Source organism: Prunus avium, chromosome 6, assembly GCF_965620075.1.
Source record: "Prunus avium chromosome 6, drPruAviu1.hap1.1, whole genome shotgun sequence".
In the NCBI taxonomy this organism is placed as follows: domain Eukaryota; kingdom Viridiplantae; phylum Streptophyta; class Magnoliopsida; order Rosales; family Rosaceae; genus Prunus; species Prunus avium.
Window position 1 is genome coordinate 34,015,510 of NC_142289.1, and position 26,787 is coordinate 34,042,296.

The window sequence follows — 26,787 nt, forward strand, 5'->3', positions numbered from 1 at the left end:
TTAATAATTTTTCTATAAATATCAACAAATTAATGAGTTTGATTTTTATGTTATTTTTTATGAGAGAACAAAATGAATCGTCCAACGGTAAAACATGGCATGGTTGACCAACTAACTATTAATCTAGTGGTATTTTTTCTCACAATAACTCTCGAATTTGATTCCCTCTCCACTGAAAATAAAATATATATATATATATATATATATATATATATATCAATTTTACCATAAGTTTATCTTGCTATAATTGTCATTCAAGTCTCACAACAACAACTTGTTGTGCCAAAAAAAAAAAAACCAAGATGAAGTCAACAGTTTATATGTAACGTGTGAACCGAACCCAATGCATTGATCTTTAAAAAGTGGTTTAGAATTCTTTATGATATTCTTCTGATTTACTGTTGACGAATAAGCATCTGCTGCCACATATATATATATATATATATATTAACACTGATTTATTTTATTTATATACGTTTTAATTTCTCTCTACTGGGTGTTTGTTGGGTTACAAAGTCTGTGTTGAAAGGCTCCATGGAACAGAAAAGCAGCAAAGAGTTTTCTCAACTGCCACAACCACACCTCAATGAATGAGATCTGTTTGTCCCTTTTACGTCAAGAAATCTTCATGTTACGTGAACTTCAATTTAACTTCCTCCAAACTTTAGGTTTAAAAAGACAAATATAAACAAGACTTTTCTTTTTCTTTCTCTGTTTCTGTTTCCATAAAATATTGATGATGAGAGTTTTTGACTGTTTTTCTTAACATTATTTCCAAGAAAACAAATGTTAGCATTACTTGCTCGATTTTCACATCAACTAACAATACCCTTGTTTTGTCAACCAAAAAAGAGTCACTCGTTCACTTATTATATCAATTATCATGACAAAGTATTAAGTAATACATAACTGTAACATTTTGTAACTGTGTTAACGTGATCAAAAAAAGTAATGTTAGGGAGATCACATTTATAAATCACCTTATGTACACGCCTCTAATAAAAATGTAGAATACGAATCTTACCTCTTTAAAAAAATATATGATTTATAAATATGATCTCTTTAGCATTTCCCGATTAGGAAATATTAACCTTCTAAAAAAAATTACTAGCACCGTTATACTCAACCCTATAGCTAAAATTTATGAAGACATTGACACACCAAAAAAAAAAAAACAACTAATTAGAATAAAGTCATTGGCATAAACCGACAACCAAATTGTGGTCCCATTGTTGGGAAATCCAAAATCCAATCAAAATAGCAGCTGGCAGCAGTTGAACAAGGCTGAGAACAATGTTGGCATTTGTTTTAAAATAAAAGGGCTACCAAATTATGATTATATGCCAATGCCATGCATGTATAGATGAGATTAGACTGCTATGCATGAGTTGGGTTTGGTTCTGTTAATTCTCTTGCAAGTTGTAGCTGCTGCAGACAGACAGACAGATCTCCCGACGCTTAGTTTTCTTGTGGTTTGATGGAATCATATACATACATTTATTTGCTGTCCACAGATTTTATCGAATAATCTACATATTGCTGCACTTTTTCCAGCTTTCTTGGGGCTGCATTTATTTTTATTTAACCCCCTCTCTCTCTCTCTCTCTCTCTCTCTCTCTCTCTCTCTCTCTCTCATGCATGGGCCAGGCAGCTTAGCCACCTGCCAAAGCCAACCCCATCTCACTGGTCATGTGCCTTTTACACCACCCCTCATGTGACTCGAACTCTCAGAGCACAAAAGCTGGATTAACATGTACTTTCTTTCCTGTTCCAACAGATGTACAGGAAAAAGAAAAAGACAAACATTAATTACGTCATTACTTAGTCGGGTAATAGCTTAAAAGATTAGAATAAGTTTAGCGTTCGGTTTAAGTGTGTTAAAATTCAAGTCAAAATATTTTCTTTGTAATTATGAGGGGTTTATAGTTTTGTTTCGATTGACCATCAATAAATATATTCCTTTGTTCATAACGTACGATTATAAATATCACCAAACTTGGACTGAAATCTGAGATGTCAACTTCTTTTTTTTCTTGTTTATTTCATTAATTATTAATTGCATAAAAATTTGGTGGGATTATAAAGTAGTTGACATAACATCCAGCCAAACGTCATGATCATTCAATAAAATCAACACTAATTATTGGTGAAAAACATGTCTTGATAATCCCTCATTCAGCAGATTAGTCACACAAACAAAAAAACAAAAAAGCTGTTTCCCTATATTATTCAATAAACATCAATTAGTATTCTTTTAACGTACGGATTAAGAATTTCAGCTGCTTAGGATTCCATAGAATTCTATATGCATCTATGAGATCGAGTATGAAATTATGTTTACTCATTTTAAATTGAGTATTTGTTTCCTCCTTTTCTTGCTATGATTGGGAATCCTGTATATGTTTATCCACTCTATCTCCATGCCACTTGAATTGGAATTCATGACCATCAATATATATATTAAACAGATAAATTTGTCTTTTGCAATTGGGACTATATCCACACAAGTACACAAGGCAAAGTACAAAATTATACACAAGGAAGGACCATATTCATTGCAGCTAGCTAGAAGGTAAGGCTTCTTGCTTTGCATGACCTCTCCAATGTTTTCTTATTTTGAACCTATTTGTTGTCCAAACTAATTTTTATGGTTGGAAGGGTTTTAGAACCTTCTTGCTCACAAACTTATCACGTTTGCTATCTTTATCCTCAATCAACCATCATCACCCTTTTTTTTTTAAAAAAAAAAAAAATTTATAATTCAAATTTAAATATACAAAATATATATATATTAGACCATGGCCCCGCCAGATTTCATTGCCATAATCCTGAGAGGATAAGGGGCAAAAGGAGACAAGGGAGGGGAAAGGTAGATTGCAGCCAGATGAGGAAGGGTAGGGGTCGGGGGGCAACATTTGATATGTTGCATTCTAATGTCAATTGTCTTTCTTTATCACAACAAAATGCTCCTTCCTTCAACATAGTTTATCACCACTTGTTACAATGTGAAAAACAAAATTATATTACTTAATTTATCCACCAAGATTTTCCGAAACACTTTTAAAGCTCACTTTTTTTAATGTAGTAAATTTTGGATGGATGATGTCATTTACTATGGAGGCACAACGACTAATATTCCCAAATTTATCATCCACTCTTCCTATTTATATTTTCTCATGATAGGTTGCATGAGACGATACACAAGAATAACATAATAGTGCAATCGAGGATTTTTGCGGGTAAAAAAAAATATATATAGTTAACATTTTGAGAAATGAGTTTGGAGGCATTGCTTCTTCACCTTTATAAACTTTTTAAAAAGGAAGAAAAAAGCTACAATCTTTGAAGCATTATAGTTTTGCAACCAAACTCTCTTTCACCTAGTGTGCGTAACTACCACTTTCTAAACAAAGAGCGAGGAAATAGAAGCCCCTGTTTCTCTCTTCGAGTTAGTGACAGCCACTCCCTCATCGCCACGTGTAGCGATAAGCCCCACGTTCCCAAGCAAGCAAGCGAGCCTCTCTCTCCATGTTCTTCTTCACTGCCTGGCAAACCGCTCTTCTCGCCCGACACGTGTCCACTCCACAAACGACCTCTTTCTCAATCGTCAAACTTCTTCAAACTCGCCCCCACCCCCACTACCCCACTGCTTTTCCCACAAATTAAAAACACGTGGCAGTGGGACCACCACTCCTTTATCCCCGAATTAAACGGCGTTTGCTATCTCGTCTCTCCACCACCGCTCACGTCCCCCCGTTATCTCCAACGGAGATTCCTCCCCGTCACATCCCACCCGCGTGCCCCACCAGGTTCGAAAATTTTAAAATTTATTTGCATATGCTCATGCTCCTTGTCGTCCTTCTCCTCTACTGATAAAGATAACAACACTCACCAAAAAGCGACCAATTAGGACCTCCCTTTTTCGCCACGTCGGATTCCGATCTCCGTCTTACGTCACTCCCCCGCTTAAATCCAAAAACCAAAAAAGCAAAACGTTACATAAAATAAAATAAAATAAAAAATTATTTTTCTTCTGTTTTATTTAATTTATTTATTTAAATTTGAGCAACGCTGAAAAAGGTGCTCAACATGCTTATCGGGATAACTGCTGGGACGAATACAACAAAATGTTTAAGGTAAACTTAACAATTGACGTACGTGTGAAGTGACGAGTTTGCCCCCGTCGGGACGATCGGATCCGTGTTAGAAAAAAGTACTGATTTTAGTTAGATCTGAGGGTGACGCTGAGGAGAGAGAGGGAAGGAAGCAAGGCATAAAATAATGGGAGGTGTCCTGGACGACTAGATCTCTACTTGTCTACGGTCTACCCCGCGTGAATATTTTTTAAGTTCGATACGTAACTGGGTAACTGCTTGATTCTACCTTTTTCCTCTTCTTCTTCTTTTCTTCTCCCTTTTACAGTCAACTACTTTTCGTCATTACTGCCAAGAATGACTTGTGATTGTGGTGGCAAATATTCATGTTTTATTTATCTCAATTTTCACAATTAAATTAGCTACCATAAAATAATAAATAATAATACTTCTTTATTATCGTCAACTTGCTCTTAGTTTAATGGTATTTATTTCTCACAATGTTAAAAGAGCTTAGAATATTTTTCATTACACTGTAAAGTGATCCAATTCTTGACACATTCGAAGAATATCTTAGTCATTATGTAATCCACTTTGAATAAATTCACTCTCACAAAACTGCCCGTGATCTGTTTATTACGATGATCGAGAATATTTTTACGAGTTTCAAACCAATCAAAAATTCGTAATCGCAATCGAACCAATCTACCGTTACACAAGCAATTGACAATTGACAAAATATGTTTGATATTTACTTGCGAAAATCCTTTCGATACTGAAGTTAGGGTTTAATTGAATGATTTCATTCATCTCCCACAATGCTCACTTAAGAAATTACACTTTTTCACACAATTAATGTTAATATTCCCAAGTTGGGAAGTAGTTAACTCATTTGAAAAAAAAAAAAAAAAAAGGAAGAAGAAGAATCATGTAAATTGTTAATACCATTTGGTATCTTGTTTCTTGGTAACCAAACACCATCTGTTCAAATTTCATGTGAGATGACCAAAAATTACCCCATATATATGGCAACCAAATTTTTTTTCCCGGAATGCCTACCAAAATTATAACTCACAAAAAAAATATAAAACATAGACTCGTTGTCTTCGTGACCCAACGTTTTTCTCGATCAGGCGGACCACAAGGAGCCACATAATCCCAGAGCCCTCCACGTGTCACGATCACTAGGCGCTTGGAAAGTGGGTCACCCAAACGCGAAGAACCGGTCCTTTTAGTGGTTTCCACACACCTACTATAGCCGGTAAGCCCACAGGAATTACCGATAGGTTCGGTAAGCAGAGTCAATGGTATAAGAGCCGGGGGTTTAAGCAATGGTTGGTGGTTTTCAGAGGGTTTTGGCGATCAGAGGGAGAGAGAAAGACGAGTTTTTGGTTTTTGTTTTCTGAGAGAGAAAATGGGTTTTGTTTGAAGCAAAAGAATTTTTTTTAAATAAATTCCTGGAAAAATATGGGATAGGAGAAAATGGGAGAGGAAAAAGTGTGGATGTGGTGATAGAAAGATAAATTCCAGATTCTTGTTTGAATTCTCCGACAATTACCGATCTTGCATTCGCCTGAAAGTTCTCCAGAATTTGATTTCTCGGTGTAAAGTAAAGCTTTGAACTTTAAGCGACAAATCGTTGTGCAGAGGTGAGCATGTTGTGTTTTCGTGGTTTTGTTTCGTGAAAATTGCAAAAGCTTCCGTTTATGTGATGTGGGTTTTACGGTTTCGATGAGCCTTTCCTGAACAGTACGTTTGGTTGATGAGAAAGTGCGGGAAAGGGGAGAGAATTGTTCGGGTTTTTTTCACGTGTAATTCAACCCAAAAGCCTTTTATGCTCCAAATTATGGGTTTTTCCGCTCGTAAATTCTGAGCAATCAATTGGGTCTTTAAAAAAAACCTGGGTTGATTTTTTTTCATTGATTGTCATGGATGATCTGTTTTGTTTCCGAAGTTTGGGTTTAATGGATTCGATCTGGGTGTTCTGGTGGTAATTCATTATTTCCATCGTAATTTTGGTTCAAAAAATCTTAAATTCTCTCAAAACTTCGAGAAATGAAGTTTCTCTGTTTATTTTTGTCGGTTGCGGACACACAATCTGAATTATGTGTTTTGCAAGGTCGATCTTGGCTGAGGGTTTAAGACCTCTTGATTTTCAAGTTTTTTGGATAGTTCCCTGATAATCAAATTGCCTCAGTTGGTCCCAATTTTCCTTTTTGATGGCCGGAAGTTTTATTCAGATCTATATCTTGGGTTTTTTATGTAAGGTTTTGCTGTGGTTTAAGGCCCTTTTTTATTTTTATTTTTATTTTCCTTTCTCCTTTTTCCTTTTTCCCGCTTCTGTTTTACTCCGTCAAAAATGGAAAATTTTGCTACTCCTGTCCGAATTTACAGAAACTGTGGAGAAGGTCTTTCATGTTATCAAGTCTCTATTTTTCCGTTAGTTTTTGGTTGGGTGCGACGTGGGTTGGGTGCCTTCTTCTTTCCCGGGCTGCTATGTTAATGTTCTTGTAGTCAGATCATGTGGATCTGATGGGAGTTACTGGCATGAATTTATGACTGATATTTCGTTGTATGTTTTGGGAGTTTTTGCTGACCAATTGTGGTTTCTTTGAAACTAAATGCAATGGCTATTAGCTAATAATGTTTCTGTTACTGCCTTCGTCGATAAACAATTTGGTGATTGAACGGTTTATCTTTCCTGTGCAAAGTGTGGTATGAGGAATATTTGGGAACTTGTGTTTCTCACTAAATGTTGGATGACATAGTCAATTATCTGAGTTTATTTTCTGTGATCCAACAATTGCTTGCGTTCATCTGTTGTCAGGAGTTCTTATTCTTGGATTCTGAGAGTTGGCAGCTGGTGAAGTGTATATTTGTTGAAAGGAATTGTTCCTCGTTCTTTGTGGTTTATGTAATCATCGTGGTATGATTTTTGAGATATGGTGTTGCAGAAGAGGTTGGACTACGGATTTAATGGCTATCAGGTGCCTGCCACTCCTCGAGCTACCAGATCAGCAAGGGTATATATATCCAGCGACTCTTTGTGATTTGCATTTTATGTTTATGATCCAAATGCTTAATTTTCATAATGATTTCCAGAGGAGAGGTGCAATTAGAAAGAGAGCTGACGACAATTCAATGGGTGCCTTTGACTTGTTGGCCACCATAGCTGGCAAGTTATTGCTCGAGGGAGAGAGTTCTCCGGCTTCCAGTCATACGTCAAAAGATCAGCGTGCAGGTACGAAGGAAAATTGTCTGGATGGTGACAAACCATTGAAAGTAGAACCTTGCGATCAAGGCAGCTGTGATAGGAGAATCCCTGTATCTGATCATATCTCACAAGGTCCGAATCAAAGTTCATGCTCCAAGGAGTCTCCTGTTCATCAGAATGAAAGTTCTGTTATGACAACTTCCAATTGCTCGGAGAGGTTTGCTTCTGATATGTTGGTGAGTGGAAAATGCAAGAATGAGACGGGAAGTTTTACTAGCAAAATAGAAGCAGGCTCTTCTGGCTGCAGGGAGGCTGGTGAATTTAAGTTAGATGGTGAAGTTAAAACATTAGTAAAAGATGAGACCAATAAGAGTGCGAAGGTGCTAATTGGTACCGGGCCTGATATGTGCGGTTTAGAGGATCCAGTGGTCTGGGAAGGGGAACCTCCTGCACTAGTTAGTTCAGATAGTAGTACCAAGGTGCCTATGTATGTAGACCATATTCCTCAGAGATCTTTCCCCACTAGCCGGGATGATGTAAAAGTAGTTAGTAGAGATGATGACGAAAACTCCTCTGGGTGTACTCACCCTGTTACCTCAATAAAGTATTCAAGGCCAGCGCCATCGCGTATTGGAGACCGAAGAATAAGGAAAATATTGGCTTCAAAATATTGGAAAGTGGCTCCGAAGTTGAAGGATGATATACATTCTAATTCCTGTAAGTGGCTGCCTTGTACTAAAAGAATGTGTGAGTTTCTCGAGCTTCATGTAAAGTTTTATTAGCAATGCTGCATAATTATGGTGATCTGTTTTCTAATAGCATTTTTCTTTGTGGAATCTTCAGATAGGGATCAGAAACCAAATTACCACAATAGGAAGAATTGTTACAAACGTCAAAGATCTCAAATGAATATTCCTTTTAAGAAGAGGAAGCTTTTTGACCGTAGTGCAATTCTGAATATTGATGAAGGTATTAGTAGAGAGGGCTTCTTTGACTCGCGTGGTAAGGGAATCACTGGAGATGCTTCGTGTTCAAAGATGCAAGGAGGTCATTTTCCAAACCACATGCTATTCAATCTGAATTTGATCATCTCAAGTGTTTTGAGATGTATGCACTTCAGTTTTTAACTAAGCAGTTTGAAAAAATTATGCAGCCGCTATGAAATCTTCTTCGCTAGCAGTTCAACACTCTTCATTCCAATCAAGGAGTTCTCATGGTATGGGAAACTTTGACAGAGTGATTAATATGTACAATTTTTACTTGATTGGTGTCTAACATTCCAAGAGGTTCCTTTTACTCAGTGAAGCTCAGGATCAAGTCTTTTAGGGTGCCGGAGCTATTCATAGAGATCCCGGACACTGCAACTGTTGGGTCATTGAAGGTACTTTGGGACTTCTTTTGATTGTGCTTTTCCCTCATTTTCAGCTATGAAGTATACTGTGTCGGTGTAAATGAGTATGCATATACATGAGCGATCATATTTTGTCTTCCTCAAAGCAAGCTGTTGCAATTTACCTGAAACAGTCCGTCTTACTCACCTTTCACACGGTCTTAGTTTGGATTCTGATAATGTGTGATTGCTCTGCAGAAGACGGTTATGGACGCAGTGACAGCAGTACTTGGAGGTGGATTATGTGTTGGTGTACTTCTTCAGGGAAAGAAAGTGAGAGACGACAATAAAACTTTACTGCAGACAGGAATTTCTCAAGATAACCAGCTAGATTCCTTGGGATTTACCTTGGAGCCTAACTCTTCCCAAACCCCTCCACCTCTATGTTCTGGGGATTCTCCCTGTATGCTTCCTTGCGATGTACTTCAGCCTTTAACAAGGTAATGCATTATACTAGTTGAATATGTATGGTGATGCTTCTTCTTTTCCAAGCTCCTTTTTATTTTATTTTTGAAAAATTTGTGAGTCCTAGAATGCTTTCATTGAAGATTTAATAATGTAAGAACTGGATTATGCATGTTAGTCTGATATAGTTGTTATGCCAGCTCAGTCTCCTTGGTTGGCTTTCAGAGCAAGACTAGAAAGTTGATTTCCATTGAGCTCATAATGATTTTGCACCAGGTATCCATCCGGTCCTACCAGTGAAGCCTCACCTGAGCCTCATCCGGCCAGTTTAGGGAACTTCATCGAAAGCGATCATGATTCAGCACCCTCTCCAACTGATATGTCTGCTGAGAAAAGCACAACAGATTCTAAAGCCCTGGTTGCTGTGCCAGATATGAGTGTAGAGGCACTAGCTGTGGTTCCTGGGCACAGGAAATCAAAGCGGTTTGATATTGGGCAGCGCCGAATCCGTCGACCATTCTCTGTTGCTGAAGTGGAAGCACTTGTCCAAGCAGTTGAGAAACTTGGCACTGGAAGGTACTTTAATGATCTATGAGCATAACTTTTGATTTTGCATTTTTGAAAGTTTTATTTGGTCCACCGTGACTTGCTCAGTTAAACCAACCTTTTATTAGGCCCATCTGCCTTGCCTTGTGGGTGAGGAAACAGCCCCTTTAACTGCAATGTGGAGTTTTTAAAAGTTTTTGTTATTTACAGGTGGCGTGATGTTAAACTACGAGCTTTTGATAATGCTAAGCATCGAACATATGTGGATTTGAAGGTAAGGAGTCTATTTGGCAATGATAAATCAAGTGCAATTGGGTTTATTGTTTTATTTGTTACCTAATTGAATTCCTGTAGAACTAGTGGTGGTAAAGTTTTTCAAATTTGAATTTCACAGGATGTTTTACTTTCACGTAATTGTTTGCTTGTTTCCTCATTTGAAAGTCCTTTTTATAGTTAAGGCCCACAAGCGTACTTACTTTGATCTGTCTGTCAAATTGGTTGCTTGTAACAGAGGCAAATGATTAGACAGTCTTTATAGCTTTGTTGGTCTGCGTAACTTTATTTGTTATATACAACTGTCTCAAGGAATCTCTTATATTCTAACCTTACACGCTTCTTCTAAATCTAACCCTTCAACATGTTTCACAATACAATAGTGCCCACTGTTGCCTTATCTTCATAACTTTTGCTGCTATATTGCCTTTTGTGTTTTCTGTTTGTGGGCTTAAAAAGTGAGGCATGTGATGTGGGTTTGGTTGTTGATGGTGTTGTTTTCTTGGGGTGTATAGGATAAGTGGAAAACACTCGTACACACGGCAAGAATATCTCCTCAACAAAGGAGGGGAGAGCCTGTCCCCCAAGAGCTCTTGGACAGGGTCCTAGCAGCCCATGCATACTGGTCCCAGCAGCAAGCCAAACAACAGCTCAAACAGCCCGAGACTTGCCTTCTCGTCTGAAATAGAGCTCGAAAAAGGCGGTCACATGTTGAACAAAAATAGATTTATTGGTTTTTAGAGGGGGTATGTTTAGATGTCTGATTTTTTTTTTTTCTTCTTTTTGTATCTTTGTTAATGATGTAAAAAGTATGACAAGAAGCACAAGTTGAAGAAAGTTTATGTAATATTAGTCTGTCGCTCTCGGCCATGGTACTTTCCCTGCTTGGGGAGGCTGGCCCCTGTAAATGGTTGACTGAATAAGAAGAGAGATTGCTGACAGAATTCTTTTGAAACCCAAAGTAGTTGTTGGTGTTTCCTGATCTTTTTTTTTTTCATTCTGTATGTTTTGGGTGGTTGAAGAAGAAGATAGAGGGAAATTGAAGCTGGTGGTCGTTGTGCAGCTCTTTTTTATTTTTCTTTAATGTAATGTTCCATTAGTTAAATTTAGCATTAATGCCAATGCAATTCTTGTAATTTTCTATTTTGCTTATCAATAGATAATATCATCCGAAGGTCAACTTGGCCTTCATCAATTCAAAATTTTACTGTGAATAGTATAAATATGGTGTCTGCTCTTTTTCTTTTCCTGCTGTAAACCATGTTATTCAGTCAATGCGAATGGACCAATATGCCCTTAGAATTCTTATGGAATCAGAATTAGATCCACATGTATAATATTATATTATAGATGGCATTACCTCATTGGTTGTCATTGTGGGACTTCCAGCGGCGGTCAGATTGGAATCAATTGGAAGTAGAATATTATAGGCTTGAGATTGGAGTTTGCTTATCTATGCGGAAGAACAATGATTAAAAGTCTTCAATTTTTAATTTGAAACTACTTTTTGCATCATGAGGGTTTCTTTCAATCCACTTTGCCGACCAGGTTAATCTTGATTTGATTTATTAGGAATTCTTTTCTATTATTATTTCAGGGTAGGATTGATTAACGAGGGTTTCTTCCAATCCACACCATTTAAAAAACATAACCAAAACGTTACGGGTTTGTAAATAACTTATAGTTCAAGTGATTAAAGCATCAAATCAATCACTTGATGTTATGTGCTCTATTCCCCACATCCCCGGTATCGCTTTTATTAAACTGTTGGCAGCTTTCTTGTCGTTTATTTTATGTTTTCTCCTCTCAGCAAATAGACATGGGTGGTGTCTATTTTCTTAGAAAAGCTAAAGATAGAATAACAAGTTAACAGATTGGGCAAAAGCAAAGCAGCACAGGGAGAAGAATATGAGAATATGCTTTGCCTAACATAATATATGCCAATGCCATGTTAATAATTGAGTCGAGAGAGGCCTTTCAAGATCAAGTTTGGATTGTTGAAGTTTCTTCATTCATTCATTCGTTCATATTTCACTCAAAAACATTGGGAAAATATGGTCCCCTTCCACCACAAACATTGTCATTGTTACGTCCACAGTCCATGCCCATACCTATCGATCAATCCCTTTCCTCTAATTCAGAGCGTCTTCATTGAAAACGGGACACCATTGGATAATAATAATATAGCTGAAAGAGGTTTCGGTGGCTACTAATAAATGGGCTGTCTCTCTCGTCATTTCCTATTTAAACCTATGAAACTATCCTTACTATAAATGGCTAATAATAATTTTCATTTTTCTTCGTTCTTTCTTGAAGTTGAAAAATAAAATAAATTCGAGAGAAAAATGTGCCCGGTCTCAATTGCCTCTCGTGCACGGCCGCTTTTGGGGTAGGTCACCATCATGGACGCTAGCTACACGAAAACTGCGCTCGTTTCTTTTTTTTATTATCAATGAATGAATAGATGTTTTTACTCGTATGACTTAGATATCTCAGTATTTATGTGAAAATCAATTTGATTGATATGGTTAGAGAGACCAATTGACCATGATTTTTTACTTTTTTGTTTTGATTTTTCTTACGTTTTAAGGGAAAATGTCACAATAATTTATGTGGCAAATTAAATATTTTTGGTAGAAAAAAATTGAAAATCTAGATCAAGATTATATCTATTATATATACTTTTTAATATGCTACGTCCATATTCTGAGTAAAAAACAATTACTTGAGTTGAGGGGCTTATAGATTTGAGCCTAAGTATAGCTAAGGACCATGGCCTGCCTTGTGCATGATATAGGCTGGGTTGACTTTAATCCAACTTCTTTTTTTCTTGGTCTGGACTTTACTCCCAAGATCTAGTAGCCTAATCCAACCATAACTTATAATATAATAAGAGTTAAGACCTTTTTGACCTTGTGGACAAAATTATCAAGCCCAAGGAAATATATTGACCAATAAAAGCCCAAGAGAATGGGTCAAGTTCAACATATTTGGAGCCAATAGTTTAACAAATACCACAACGACATTTGGACCCTTTCCGTTGGTACTCATTTCTAGGTCATATTTTGTCACAGAAAAGACCTAGCTTTTAATTTACTTGTTGTTTAAGAAAAGAAAAATAAATTTAGGTATAATGTCAACAAGATAACAATGTGATATTATAATTTGACTAAAGAAAAGAATGAGAGGAATTATTGTCGCACGGATTAGAAAAAAGTTTTATCCTCGTGCTTAATTTAAAGCGAAAGCGATATAATACATAGAATCGAAAATTAGGATAAGACAAGGAATTGTAAAAGTTTTTCCACGTTACAATATAAAAGGAATAGCAATTAACAAGTGCTAGAAACCTTTAAATAAATATAAAAAAAAGTAAAAGTAAAAAGAGAAAGAAAAATCAAAACCTAGGGGAGGAAATAAAGAAAGAAATTTTAGACTAGAAAATGATGAGGTCCCAGAATATCACTGAGCTGAGAAAAGACAAAGACTAATGGTGACACCAATGACTCAAAACTTGATTACATTCAATGGATAAATACAAGTAGTGGGGTCTAGATATTGTTTGAATCTGCTTTTGGGAATTGGAGGGAGACAAGAAGAAGGGTGTATGGATATTATTTCCATTTTAAATCAGGATTGATTCTCATAAAAGCAGTCCAAGACAAGAAACTAGACGATAAAATTTAAAGGTGGGGAGTTGAAAATGAGGACCATGCAATTCATTTTTGGCCTGCATTGTCCTTCAAAAAACATAGGGGTGGTATGTCAAATTTATTTGGGATATGCATCGAGCACGAATTAATTTAGTATGACTTATTTATTTGATATGCGTGTAGAAGTTTTCTATTTTGTGTTTTTGATGAATTATTGTCAAATCGTGATTTTGCAGGAAGGAAGAGTTACTGTCCCCTTATCCTTAAACTGTCATACATGTCTCATTTTTATGATCATCATTTCACGTTTGAGGAAAAAAAGGGGAAATGGAAATGCAACCTAACCCAACCCACCATGACATAATGAGATTGTATAATTTGTATTTTTTGATGCATGCATTTTATTGTTGATTTGATGTTGATGTTAGTCATGCATGTGCTTATTGATATAACACTATAACATTGCTTCTGGTGCACACTGCACATGGGACGAAATTATCTTCAAGATTCTCTTCTCCTTGACCGTATCAACAATTATTTTGTTTCCTAATTTTGAACCATCTCCTCAGCTATAGCCTATAGCTAGCTTTGAAGTTTGAATCTTGAATCAATACATATACATATATATATATATATATATATATATATATATATATATATATTTATAAAGAAAAAGAGACCAACAACAGAGAGAAAGCTTAATTGCTAAGTTGAATGATTAAAATATTATTCAACCAAACAAGAAAACTTAATTACCCAACAGAAGACTAAGCTCGATCCATTAAGGTCAAGTAAGTGAATCTCCCATAATAATACTTGTCGGGCAAGTAAATTTGGAATAGATAAGCATATATAGAGATGAAGATATGTTTTGAAAACTCGGGCTAGTAGGGATGTTTCCTGGTAGTTTACTTGGAAAAAGTCACAGTTCACAGTCACGGGGTACCTAAAAGTCATTTTCATTATTTCTTTTTAAAATCTGATGTTCTATAAGCTTCTATCTAGAATAAGTGGTTAGTGGTTTCAGGTTCGAATCTCACGACACGTTAGTAATGTTTGTGTGAGAAATCTCCCTCCCTTTATAGTTTAGATTATTACTTATATTATAAAAAAAAAGTGTTTGAGCTAGATTTTTTTGCCTTCGAAACACATTTATTACTAGGTCATAGGACTAAAATATGAACAATCCAAGATTTGGATGGTCGAATTTTAAAAAAATAGAGTCAAATCTTGAAGATGGAAAAGAAAACCATGGAGTAAATCAACTAGGCAAAATCAAATTAGATTCGGTCAATTTAAACATGTTAGCACATGCCAAGCCGGATCTAGGAGATCTAGGAAAAAAAAAGGTACTTAGTATGATTTGATCACAAAAAATCTGTGAGGATTTCATTAGATGATGTGCATGCTCACGTCGTGTTAAATAAATCTGATTGTGAAAGAAAAAACATATGCAGCTTGCTATATGGTTTGATTATCCAATATTTAACCAACATAATGTAAATTCATTCAAATTCAATTAACTTAAACTCGGCTATTTGGTATATTGACATTTAGCATGTTTAGTTATTAGGAGTGGAGGAAGTCATAAATCATAGAAGTTAAAAGAGATGAATGAAAATGAGATCAACTACTCCATGATCAATTTAATTCATGATTTTTTAGGATATTGGATTATAAATTTTAACGTAAAAATCGCATAAATTTTAAAATACTAATACTTATGTGTTAGTAAATATAGAAAAAAATACCAACAGGAGTTGGTCCAAGTGGAAGGGGCTTGGATCCTTTAAACAAGAGGTCCTGAGTTCGATCCTAGGCGCTTGCGAATAGAGCAGACTTTGTTGGGAGAGGTCCCCGCTTTGCGCCCGACAGTACCTCGAGGGTTAGTCCCTGCAATCGCGCGGGGGATACCTTGGTTTTCACCAAAAAAAAAAAATATAGAAAAAAATAAAAATTGAAATAATTCCAATATCCACTTAAGAATGAATTGGCCACTTGAATTAGAAAAATATCCTGAATTAGATTTTTTTTTTTTTTTAAAAAAAAAAAAAAACTTGATAAATGTCATTGGCCATCATCACTATCACTCATTATTCTCTTATTTATTTATTTTTAATTTGGCATCTTAAAAAATAAAGTACAAAAGGAGAGGTGCTTGGGTTAAAAATCATTGGCCAACTTCTAACACTTGCACAGCCTACTAATTGGCCGAGCTGCGTGATCTCTGGGAAAAAATGCCATGAAACCACGCAGTGTGTCGTTGCTTATCAGCTCCCGCTTTTGACTTCCACAACCTCTCTGCATACTCTGCTTGCTTTGGTCTTCGTCTCTCTCTCCAAACCCATGTCTGCTGCGCAAGACCTCGACCAAATAATGGAATAGGGTTTCTCTATTCTTTCCCAGGTAAACAGATTCTTCAACTCAAATTCCCGAAGTTTCAGTCTTTATTTCCTCAATTTTCACCATAATCCAATTGGGTTTCTTCAATATTCTGAATTTCAATACCATGGATCCGGGTTTTTCTCAATTACCCAGTTCAAGTCTCAGTTCTGGTGACCAGACCCTTTCACCCAATTTCAGTGAGTACCCAAGTAGTGACCCTTTTGTAGATCTTAGCTTTTTGGACCAAAATCCCCGTAACTCTGCTCTGTCACCGAGCTTGAGCCCTGAGGGAGATGACAGTGATTACTCTGATAGCGTGCTCAAGTACATAAACCAGGTGCTTATGGAGGAGGACATGGTGACAAAACCTTGTATGTTCCATGACCCTTTGGCTGTCCAAGCCGCTGAGAAATCTCTTTATGAGGTTCTTGGTGAAAAGTACCCACCTTCCCCAGACCAACACCCTCTTAATATTGAGAGCCCAGATTGTCCTTTTTCTGTAACTTTCAGTGACTTTAGTGCCATTAACAGTTCTAGTTCTAGTACTAGCCATTCGGTCGATTCTCGGTGGAGTAATGCTGATGTTATTGAGAATAAGCCCTCTATATTGGAAACCCCAATTCCTGATAACTTTGTTTTCCAGTCCACTTCAAAACCTAGGTCTCAATTGTCGTCGAATGGGTTGGTGGGTTCTTACATGAGTGAGCTTATGGTTTCTAATTTGTTTAGTGAGAGTGAATTGGTTTTGCAATTTAACAGAGGGGTAGAGGAGGCCAGTAAGTTTCTTCCTAGAGGTCAGTTGATTGTTGATATAGAGAACAACAAGCCCTATACAGTGGCAAGTGGAAAGGCTGAAGATGTGGTGGTTAAGACCGAGAAGGATGATATCGAGCTTTTGGCTACAAGTTCAAGAGGAAAGAAAAGTCATGAGAGGGAGGATACAGATTTGGAGGATGGGAGGAGCAACAAGCAATCTGCGGTTTATCTGGAGGATACGGAGGCTGAGCTATCAGAGATTTTTGATAAGGTGCTGCTCTGTGGTGGGGGGAAAGCAGAGCCTTTTTTGTGTGGAGGTGAAGAAATATGTCACGATGAAGCAAACAAGGCCCTGCATGTTGGAACTGGAAATGGGAAGACTCGTGCCAAGAAAAAGGGCGATAAGAAGGAAGTGGTTGACTTAAGGACTCTTCTGATCTTATGTGCGCAAGCTGTTTCTGCTGATGATCGTAGGACTGCTAATGAGCTACTAAAGCAGATTAGGCAGCACTCTTCCCCATTTGGTGATGGCTCTCAGAGGTTGGCCCATTGCTTTGCAAATGGCCTTGAAGCACGGTTGGCTGGCACTGGAACTCAGATATATACTGCTCTATCTTCTAAAAGAACGTCAGCTGCTGATATGCTGAAGGCTTACCAAACTTATATTGCAGCCTGCCCCTTCACGAAGGTTGCGATAATCTTTGCAAATCATATGATTTCGAAATTAGCTGAGAATGCAGAAGCACTTCATATTATAGATTTCGGCATCCTTTATGGTTTTCAATGGCCTGCTCTCATCCATTGCCTCTCAAGAAGAGCTGGGGGGCCTCCAAAGCTACGCATTACTGGAATAGAGCTTCCCCAAAGTGGTTTTCGGCCTGAAGAAAGAGTCCAAGAGACAGGGCATCGGTTAGCAAAGTATTGTGAGCGACATAATGTTCCTTTTGAGTACACTGCCATAGCAAAGAAATGGGAAACCATCCAAATTGAGGAACTCAAAGTTACAAGAGATGAAGTGGTTGCTGTGAATTGTCTGTTCCGGTTTAAGAACCTACTTGATGAGACAGTTGCGGTTAATAGTCCAAGGGATGCTGTTCTAAATTTAATTAGGAGGATGAATCCCGATATTTTTGTCCATAGCATTATTAACGGATCCTACCATGCCCCCTTCTTCGTCACACGCTTCAGGGAGGCACTGTTCCACTTCTCTGCAATGTTTGATATGTCTGATACCAATTTACCTCGTGAAGATCCGATGAGATTGATGTTTGAGGAAGAGTTCCTTGGACGTGAGGTTGTGAACACAATAGCTTGCGAGGGTTCTGAGAGAGTTGTGAGGCCTGAGACATATAAGCAGTGGCAGGTTCGGAACATGAGGGCTGGGTTCAAACAGCTGCCATTGGACCGTGAACTCATGAACAAATTAAGGACGAAAGTGAAACTGGGGTACCACCGTGATTTTGTGGTTGATGAAGACGGTAACTGGATGCTGCAAGGATGGAAGGGCAGGATTATCTACGGTTCCTCCTGTTGGGTACCATCTAGGACTTGAAATGCATGTTTGTTAGAACTGACATACACAAATAGGCAGGTACCAGTACTGTCCAACCTTAAATGTAACCATGTATGTTTGGGAGCTTGGACAACCGGAAATTAACTGCTGTAGTTCTATTTAGATAGGTAGATAGTATTGCATTTTGCACCACCACTGTCTAGGTGACATTGTGCTGGCTAGGTTTTCGTAATTTCTAGTCTGTTAGTTTCACCTGGACTTGCCTGGAGTCAGAATCCTCCACTGTATATAGACCATTTGGGGTAGATCAGCAGGCGCCTCCTATGTAAGCTTATATGTAGTCGATGAAAAAAAAAAAGGTTGATGCAATGATCTTGCATTGCCATAACTCTATTAGAAAGATGGTTCATGAACTATTGTAATGTTGAACTTTCTAGTTTTCTTTTCATGTTGAAACTTTCCTTCGACTGAAGTCTGAACACAACTTTTACTTTTTGCAATGCCAGCTTCATCAACTTGAAAAGAGAAAAAGAGGACAAAATTTGAAAATAAAAGGGAAAGAGAGATTAGGTGATGACCAATGTAATTTGTATCCGTCAGCTCCTTTCTCTTTCAGGCACATAGAGAAAGTTATGATGAACGCAGGCCTTTGAACTTTCCAAGAAAGTTGACTGGTATATGAACAGCAGAGCAGAAAATCTGCATATTTTGGACTGCACTGCACGCAGACTAAAATGATGAGATAATCTCAATAGGTCATCTCATCAAAATAGTCTAACAAACCTTTTCTAAAAGACAGAAAGATTTTATAGGAAAAAACAGATACAACACAGCCCAACAACGTGGCTGAGCAGAATAGCTCTGATAAATAAAGCAACCCGACTGCATACAAACAGAGCAATGCAATAACAAAACAAAGAGGCGCAGACCGCCCTCCCAAAGATCCTATGCCCGTCAATAAGGACTCTGACATAAGAGTTATCCTAGCATCCACTGCTCACTCTAGCGTTGAATGAATGTTAGTCGTTCTTGGACGCGTCTGGACAACTGATAGGAAATATGCTAGTGAGAAGGTTTGAACGGTGTTCAATGTATTTGTCATTAACACAATAATTTTGTGCTATTTGTTAATTAATCATGGTTTGCATTGAGAAATAAGTGAAAGAGATAACGATGGGGAGAGGGATACTTTTGAAATGCGCGTGCTTGAATGCGAGAGAGTGAAAGTGACAGTGAGAAGAAACAAGAACGTCTAGAATGCTTGCGGTCCCCTCTCTCTTGTTTTCAAATTGCAAGTTGTCTTGAGGTCCAATCACTTCACAGTTCACACGAGATACCAAATTAATTGAATCTTTTCTTTTCCCTTAAGTAGTACTAAACTAAACTAGCCTAAATAAAGAAAATCCAAGAGGACACTAATAAACCTCATTTCAACAAAAAGGAATATTTTATACATCTTTAGTTTTATTATTCAACCCAAAATCATTAAAAATATTATCAGATTCTCAATATGCGATTTCAGTTAAAAGTCGAGTAATGCTAAGACAAAGAGAGAAGCCAATTACATTTGGCACGTTATGTAAGGCAAGAATTAATTTAGACATGAACGTATAGAAACTTTACCAGACAAAACCTAATACGAATTGACTCTGGAACAATATTAAACTTTCAATTATGTGACGGTACATCCAATCCAGACGTGCTCATAACTTCCGAGGTTTCCGGTCCACCATGCTATTCTATTAGTGTTACTGGCTGAAGAAGGAACAAATAAAAACCACATTTGTGAATAAAAAAGGAATCAGGTGGCACGAATTCTGATCAAATTCTTGTGGCCCAAACCAAAACATGAGCAGATAGATGGGTAAAGAAGCGAAATCTGTTTTTTCTTATCTTAAAATAATTAGTGGCAACGTTAATCAATGCATGATGTGGACCCCCACTGTTTTGTATTATTGATCCAGCTCTGTTTTCCACTTGATTAGCTCACACTGATCACTAATTTTAATGTTATTTAAGAAAATTGATTACTTAATTAAGTGGACTATTAGATTCTTGCTCTTCAAGAATACCAACCACATCCCCATGGACTTTTAGAGATAAGAGGCTTGGTTCTCAAGTTATGTTGAGCAACCGGTGGCTTTCAGATGCCCGGTAGACTTGAGCTTGTTTGACCTTGTCAATTTGGCAAAGTCGTCCCAACCTGAAATCAAAAATCTCATGTTGGATATTCTTCAACTGCGTGAAAGTCAACCTCAGCCTCTCCGGGTGTCTGGAGTCTGGAAGATTTGTTCAAGTGTTACACCCAAAATGAACATGGATTGTCACTAAACTAAATGCTCATCAGTTTCATAATTTAGGTTTGATTTCTACTAAATCATCTTTGGCGGAGCAAGACCGGGTAAATTTTCTCAATGAGCCCGATTACCATGATATGAAAACCATACTAACATAATTGATCATTGCATGGTTTTTGTTCTTCATATTCGTGACTCTTGTACTTAATTTGAAAAATCGCTCGATATTATTCAAGATGTAAATTTTTTATATATGATTATTTAAGATGTATTGATTGACTAATTGTAAATTCTTTTGGGTGTTATTAAACGAATCTTAAAATTAACTGAATACACCCTAATATTTAAATTAAAATGTAAAATTAACTAAGTACACCCTACTTAACTACCAAAAATACCCCTGATACACCTTAATAAACTCTATCACACAACACTAATCCATCGAAATTAAGTTATTAATAATAAAAAAATTCCTCTAAAGTTAGTTAACAATTTTCAATTTACTGTCCCAATAACGATCATTAAACTTACTTTTATTTGAAAATCCGTTAAGAATTTAGCAAAGCAAAGAACCAAAATCGAGCAGCTTTACTATTGTGGTGAAAAACATAGCTGAGGAAAATCCTGCAGATGGAGACGTAATCAAGGAGCATGGCACGGCAACATCAAACGACCACTCAGCTGTGGAAGACTCTCAAAACAACCAACAAGATACAAGCAAGAGCAAGGAGGATGGCACCAAAACAGTTCCATATTTACAAGCTTTTCCCCTGTGCTGAATCCTTGGAGTACCTGTTAATTAATGTATGTTCAGTGCTATTGGGAATAATAAGGTTGTGTGTTGAATATTCTGAGAGTAGGGTGTATTTATTAAAATATTATATTTATTTTACAATTCAATATATATATTTTAATTATTTTATAACATTAGTAATTTAATAAATAATTTAATAATAACATGTATTCAGTTAATTTTAAGATTCGGTTAACATCACTCTTTTTAAATAAAAAAAAACAAATTATAGCCTTATCAACTAAGAGAAAAGGGGGTTTCCCACTATGGCTGGACGCCGTTGTCGACAGATTGTAATTCTTTTTCGTTTTTCTTCATCTGTATCATTACGTATGAAAAGAAAAGATGAAAATGTAACAGAGAAAGAATGGGACAAAATCGACGGTTGCATAGTCAAACACGTGCAAGACCAGATGGCAGACAGCAGATTGGTTTACCCGGTAACAAAAGAACCTCAGGACTCCCTGACTGACACATGCCCAAGTCCCATTTCATCTCATAAAGCGGCGTTCCCAGAAAGTTCGTGACTCTCTCTCTGCCTTGCTTATTATATAAGGCACAAAACTCCCCCTCCAAGGTCTAGTTTTCCCCAAGGTTGTCCCTTTTCAGTCCCAAACCAAATCTCTACGCTCTTCTTCAAGGTACGCTACACCCCCTCTCTTCAACTTCTTTGTCTTCCTTTTCAGTAAAGGTTCGTTCTTTGCTTAATCTTGTAGCTTGAACTTAAAACCCTTTGCTTCTTCCTGAGCAAAAATCTGATGGGTTTTTGAGCTTCTTCAATCTACTTTGTTTAATTCTTTCCTTCTCATGTTGTGTCTGAGATTTTAGCTTGAATTTTCATCACTCCCTTTCTTTTTTGGTGGTGTTTTTAAGTTTAAGAGGGGTTTAGACTTTTTAGAGTTAAGAGTTTCCTTGTGATTATGGATCCAACTATCAATGGAGTCCCTGATTACACGAATGGTTTCAATATTGATGCCCATCCCTTCTTACCCAATTCAACTCAATTCCCAAATCTCACAAATGAATACCAATTTAACCAGCTCTCTCCGGATCTTAACTTTTTGGATAATCATTTTTCACTTCCATCACCTGATTTAGAACCTGGTAATTTTGTTCCTTCAATTAGTGTGAGCTCAGATGGAGAGTCATTTGTTCCATATACTAGTTTGAGTCCAGATGGAGACTCATTTGCTCCTCCCATGACTACTGTGAGCCCCGGAGGAGACTCTTCCTCTGATGACACTGACTTCTCTGAAACTGTTTTCAAGTTCATAAATCAGATTCTTATGGAAGAGAACATAGAGAAAAAACCCTGCATGTTCTATGATCCATTGGGTCTTCGTGTGACTGAGAAATCGTTCTATGATGCCCTTGGTCAAAAGTACCCTTCTTCACCTAATCAGCAACCCCTTTATATTGATCAAAATGTTGAGAGTCCCGATGGTAATTTTTCTGGAAACTGTAGTGATTGTAGTGGTAGTAATAGTAGTGCTAGTCCTGGTACTAGCAACTCGGTTGATCCTCCATGGCTTGGATATCCGGTAGACCAAAAACCCTTTTTGTCACAAACTTCCCTTCCCAATGACCACACTTTCCAGTTTAATTCACATCCCAATTCACAGTTGTCTGTTCCTCCGACAAACGACCTGACTAGTTTTGGAGACGAGCTGCATGTTGACAATGCACTGCAGGGCTCTTCTGTAAATGAGTTTCTGGCTCAGAATATATTTACAGATAGTGAATCTATCTTGCAGTTCAATAGAGGGTTAGAGGAAGCTAGTAAGTTCCTTCCAAAAGATAATCAGTTGATTATTAATCTGGAAAGCAACACAACGTATCCAGAAGTGAAACGACATGCTCCGACAGTTATTGTCAAGAAGGAAAAGAGTGAGAGGAAGAACTCACCTAATGGGTCAAGGGGAAGGAAGAATCATGAGCGGGGAGATGTTGCCCCTGAAGAAGAGAGGAGTAGCAAGCAGTCTGCAGTTTATATACAAGAGAGTGAATTATCTGAGATGTTCGACAAGGTGTTGCTTTGCACTGGAGGAAATAATGAGTCTCCATGTGACAATGTTGCTTTTCAGAATGAAGCAAGCCAGGCTTTGCAGCCAAATGGACATCCACAAGAGTCTAATGGTAATGGTGGGAAAGCTCGTGCTAAGAAACAGGGAAAGAAGAAGGAAACTGTCGATTTAAGGAATCTCCTGATTTTATGTGCACAGGCTGTGTCTAGCAATGATTTTAGGACCACTAGTGAACTACTAAAGCAGGTTAGGCAGCACTCTTCTCCTAATGGCGATGGATCTCAAAGGGTGGCTCACTTTTTTGCAAATGCTCTAGAGGCTCGTATGGCTGGTACTGGCACTGGAACACAGATTTTTTATGCTTCCCTTGCTTCCAAAAGGACAGCAGTGGTTGATACTTTGAAAGCTTACCAAGTTCATCTTTCAGCTTGCCCTTTCAAGAAAATATCAATTTTCTTCAAAAACAAGATGATTTTGAAGATGGCTGAGAAAGCAACAACCCTTCATATTGTGGATTTTGGTATCCTCTATGGTTTTCAGTGGCCAATCCTTATCCAGCATCTTTCGAAGAGACCTGGTGGACCTCCCAAGCTACGCATAACGGGGATAGAGATTCCCGAACCTGGGTTTCGTCCAGCAGATTGGATTGAAGAGACTGGACGCCGCCTGGCGAAATATTGTGAGCGTTTTAATGTACCTTTTGAGTATAATGCCATAGCATCACAGAATTGGGAATCTATCAAACTAGAGGATCTCAAGACTGAAAGGAATGAGGTACTTGCTGTGAATTGTATGTTACGGTTCAAGAACCTACTTGAAGACACAGTTGAAGTGAACTGTCCAAGGGATTCCGTTCTAAAACTAATCAGAAGGATGAAACCAGATATTTTTGTCCATACCATTGTCAATGGTTCCTACAATGCCCCTTTCTTTGTCACTCGATTTCGGGAGGCTCTCTTCCACTTCTCTGCCCTGTATGATGCGTTTGATATTAATATAGCCCGTGACAATGAAGAGAGGTTGATGTTTGAGAGAGAGTTCTATGGCCGGGAGGCTATGAATGCAATAGCATGTGAGGGCTTAGAAAGGGTTGAGAGGCCTGAGACATACAAGCAGTGGCAGGTTCGTTGTACAAGGGCTGGTTTGCGGCCGCTGCCATTGGACCAAGATCTGCTGAAGATCTTTAAGGGTAAGGTGAAGGCATGGTACCACAAAGATTTTGTAATTGATCAAGACAGTGATTGGATGCTTCAAGGATGGAAGGGTCGAATTGTCTATGCTTCTTCTTGTTGGGTTCCAGCATAGGAATCTTGTAAAGCATGCCTGTTTGAATTTCTTTGAGAATTGTGATGCAAGGGTGTCTGATAAAATGACATTCCGCCTTTCTTGTTGGATTTGTAATCAAATGAAATTCCGCCTTTCTTGATTTGCTTTCCATCAGTAGTTGTAATAGGGGGAAATTTTCATTCTGAATCTTGTACAGTCTTTTGCGAAGTCTTGTGTTTGTTGTATCAGATGTTTCAAGAAGTGGCATTACGGAATTCATTATATATTGCATGTTCATTTGTCTTCTATTGATCAGTTGTTTTGTTCTCAAGTTTTCTGTTGTGTTGCTCATAGTTTTTTTTTTTTGGGTATGAATAGCATCTCTACTTTATTGTGCTATTGCATAAAATTACTTCCAGAATTTCTGAATTTACTTCCAAAGCTACTGACTCTCTGACTATCTTTGAAAGGGGGTTCGTAATCCTTGTGAAATTTTCTCGGATGTTTGTTACAGACAGTTGTGGTTCTGATTTATTGGTCTCTGTTCTTGTTTTCACTCTCATACTAAAATCTTCTCACTGAAACTCACTGAGCATTTGCCACTCTTTTCTTTGAACCTTTTGGTCATTGTCTCAAAATGTTGCAACATTAGGCGTACCGTCAATTTTGTCAAAATTCATGTCGTGCGATTTTGAAGGGGGTAATTTTGTCACTCCACTTATTGTCTTCCTCCTCTCGTCTAGTTTTAATGGATGCCGCAGGTGCATTGGTTGCTCTAGATAAGATATGTGTGAGAGATTTAGGCCCTCCTCCGTAGGAGCCCAGACTGTCATTTTCTGTCATTTGTTGTTAGTTATGGGAAATATTTTCTTGGCAACTTGGAGATAGGTTGCCCCCACCTGTACTATAAAGTTGGTGAAACAATATATTTTCTTGGCATGTTGTATTTTCTGATTGACAATTAATTCAAGCTCAACAGAAGATGAAGAAAAAGCTATATATTTTCTGAGAAAGCAATTTTTTCTGAGAGAGAACTGAGATGACCCACACCTACGGAGATGATGATGTTCAGTGTTCACCAACGCACGTTTATTTGCTTGTGCAGTGGGAGACTTCCATTCAAAACGTTCTCTTTTGTTCTAATAACAGTGTAAAACTCTTCTTGTGCATTGCTAATAACATTTTCAAAGGACCAGCTAAATGATGCTCTTTAACTAAAATCATGTTGGTTTTCGTAGATATATCTGTTAGCCACACATTAATATGAAACCTGTATAGCCAATCTTTGTTGTTGAAACAAGTAATTAACCCCTTTACTTATGGAGAAAATGGAACTGGTATTAATTGGTCCATGAAAGAGCTTTCTCCTCCAAGATATAGTTTTGTCTAAAAAAGTCTCTTGGCATAGGAATTTGTTTCTTCTCTAAGCAGCTGGTCTTTCGTTATGCAGAAATGTTGATGCTCTTTTTGGGAGAGGGTCAACTTAGGTAAAGACTTGGGTCTTTGGAGAGGGTCAACTTAGGTAAAGACTTGGGTCTTCAGCAGTTTAGGTGGCTGGGACCTTCAGTATCTAGATACCCTGCAAAAGACAAAGTGGAAGAAACAGTCGTTAAGCTTCGGACACCGGTGTGGTGCCGGCCGAAGGCTCTCCGATGCTTAAGTCAGCTGTAAGTGGTAATTTTGACAGAGTAACAGTAAGAGTGAGAATTTTGTCCCCCCCAGTTACCAGGGTATTGTTCCCTACTTATAAGGAAGTGAAAATGAGAGGTTTGTGTAGATTTCCGATGTGGGACTATGTCCAAGCGCTGTGGTGGCGACACGTGTCCTTGAGATTAGGTTCAGCAATTGGGACCTTCAGCAGTCGGGAGCCTTGGCAGGTGTCTGGCATCTTGGAAGAGTGTCTTCCTTCGGCAGGGGAGAAGGCAAGTCTGCCTTGGTGCTAGTTGTTTTAAGGCTGGACATGCTCGGTTAATTATGGTGTAAACAGTAGTCCCCCAAGTTCGCGGTCAAGAAGTAGCTTCTGGGTTGGGAACTTGTAAGTTTTTTGCATAATTATGACCGAGCATTCCTAGGTTAGTATGAGTCGTAGGGCATTCCCTAGTCCCCCAAGTTGGCAACCCAGAAGTTGCGTCAAGCTTCAAAAGTATGGCCTAGATGTTTTGGCTTATTCTTTTTTTT

General features: G+C 37.8%; 3 protein-coding genes across 4 annotated transcripts; all 3 read left to right on the top strand.

The window, feature by feature from the left end:
- The first annotated feature begins 5,425 nt into the window (after positions 1–5,425).
- On the top strand, positions 5,426–10,984 carry LOC110770009 (telomeric repeat binding protein 1). 2 transcript variants are annotated; one of them, XM_021974082.2, is made up of 10 exons: positions 5,426–5,743; positions 6,922–7,117; positions 7,197–8,055; positions 8,152–8,355; positions 8,462–8,524; positions 8,610–8,689; positions 8,897–9,138; positions 9,380–9,679; positions 9,860–9,923; positions 10,438–10,984. In XM_021974082.2, the coding sequence occupies exons 2-10, from the start codon at positions 7,037–7,039 to the stop codon at positions 10,603–10,605; spliced, it is 2,061 nt and encodes a 686-aa protein (XP_021829774.1). In that variant the 5' UTR covers positions 5,426–5,743; positions 6,922–7,036; the 3' UTR covers positions 10,606–10,984. The 2 variants fall into 2 exon arrangements, with proteins under 2 accessions (XP_021829774.1, XP_021829775.1); XM_021974083.2 differs by lacking the exon at positions 5,426–5,743 and having other exon boundaries at positions 7,007–7,117; positions 7,197–8,025.
- Positions 10,985–15,735: 4,751 nt separating this feature from the next.
- LOC110770008 (scarecrow-like protein 14) lies at positions 15,736–18,677 on the top strand. The gene has a single exon (XM_021974081.2). The coding sequence runs from the start codon at positions 16,085–16,087 to the stop codon at positions 18,266–18,268; it is 2,184 nt and encodes a 727-aa protein (XP_021829773.1). The 5' UTR covers positions 15,736–16,084; the 3' UTR covers positions 18,269–18,677.
- Positions 18,678–21,836: 3,159 nt separating this feature from the next.
- LOC110770007 (scarecrow-like protein 34) lies at positions 21,837–24,919 on the top strand. The gene has a single exon (XM_021974080.2). It carries the CDS (start codon positions 22,240–22,242, stop codon positions 24,646–24,648), a length of 2,409 nt encoding a protein of 802 aa, XP_021829772.1. The 5' UTR covers positions 21,837–22,239; the 3' UTR covers positions 24,649–24,919.
- The last annotated feature ends 1,868 nt before the right edge of the window (positions 24,920–26,787 follow it).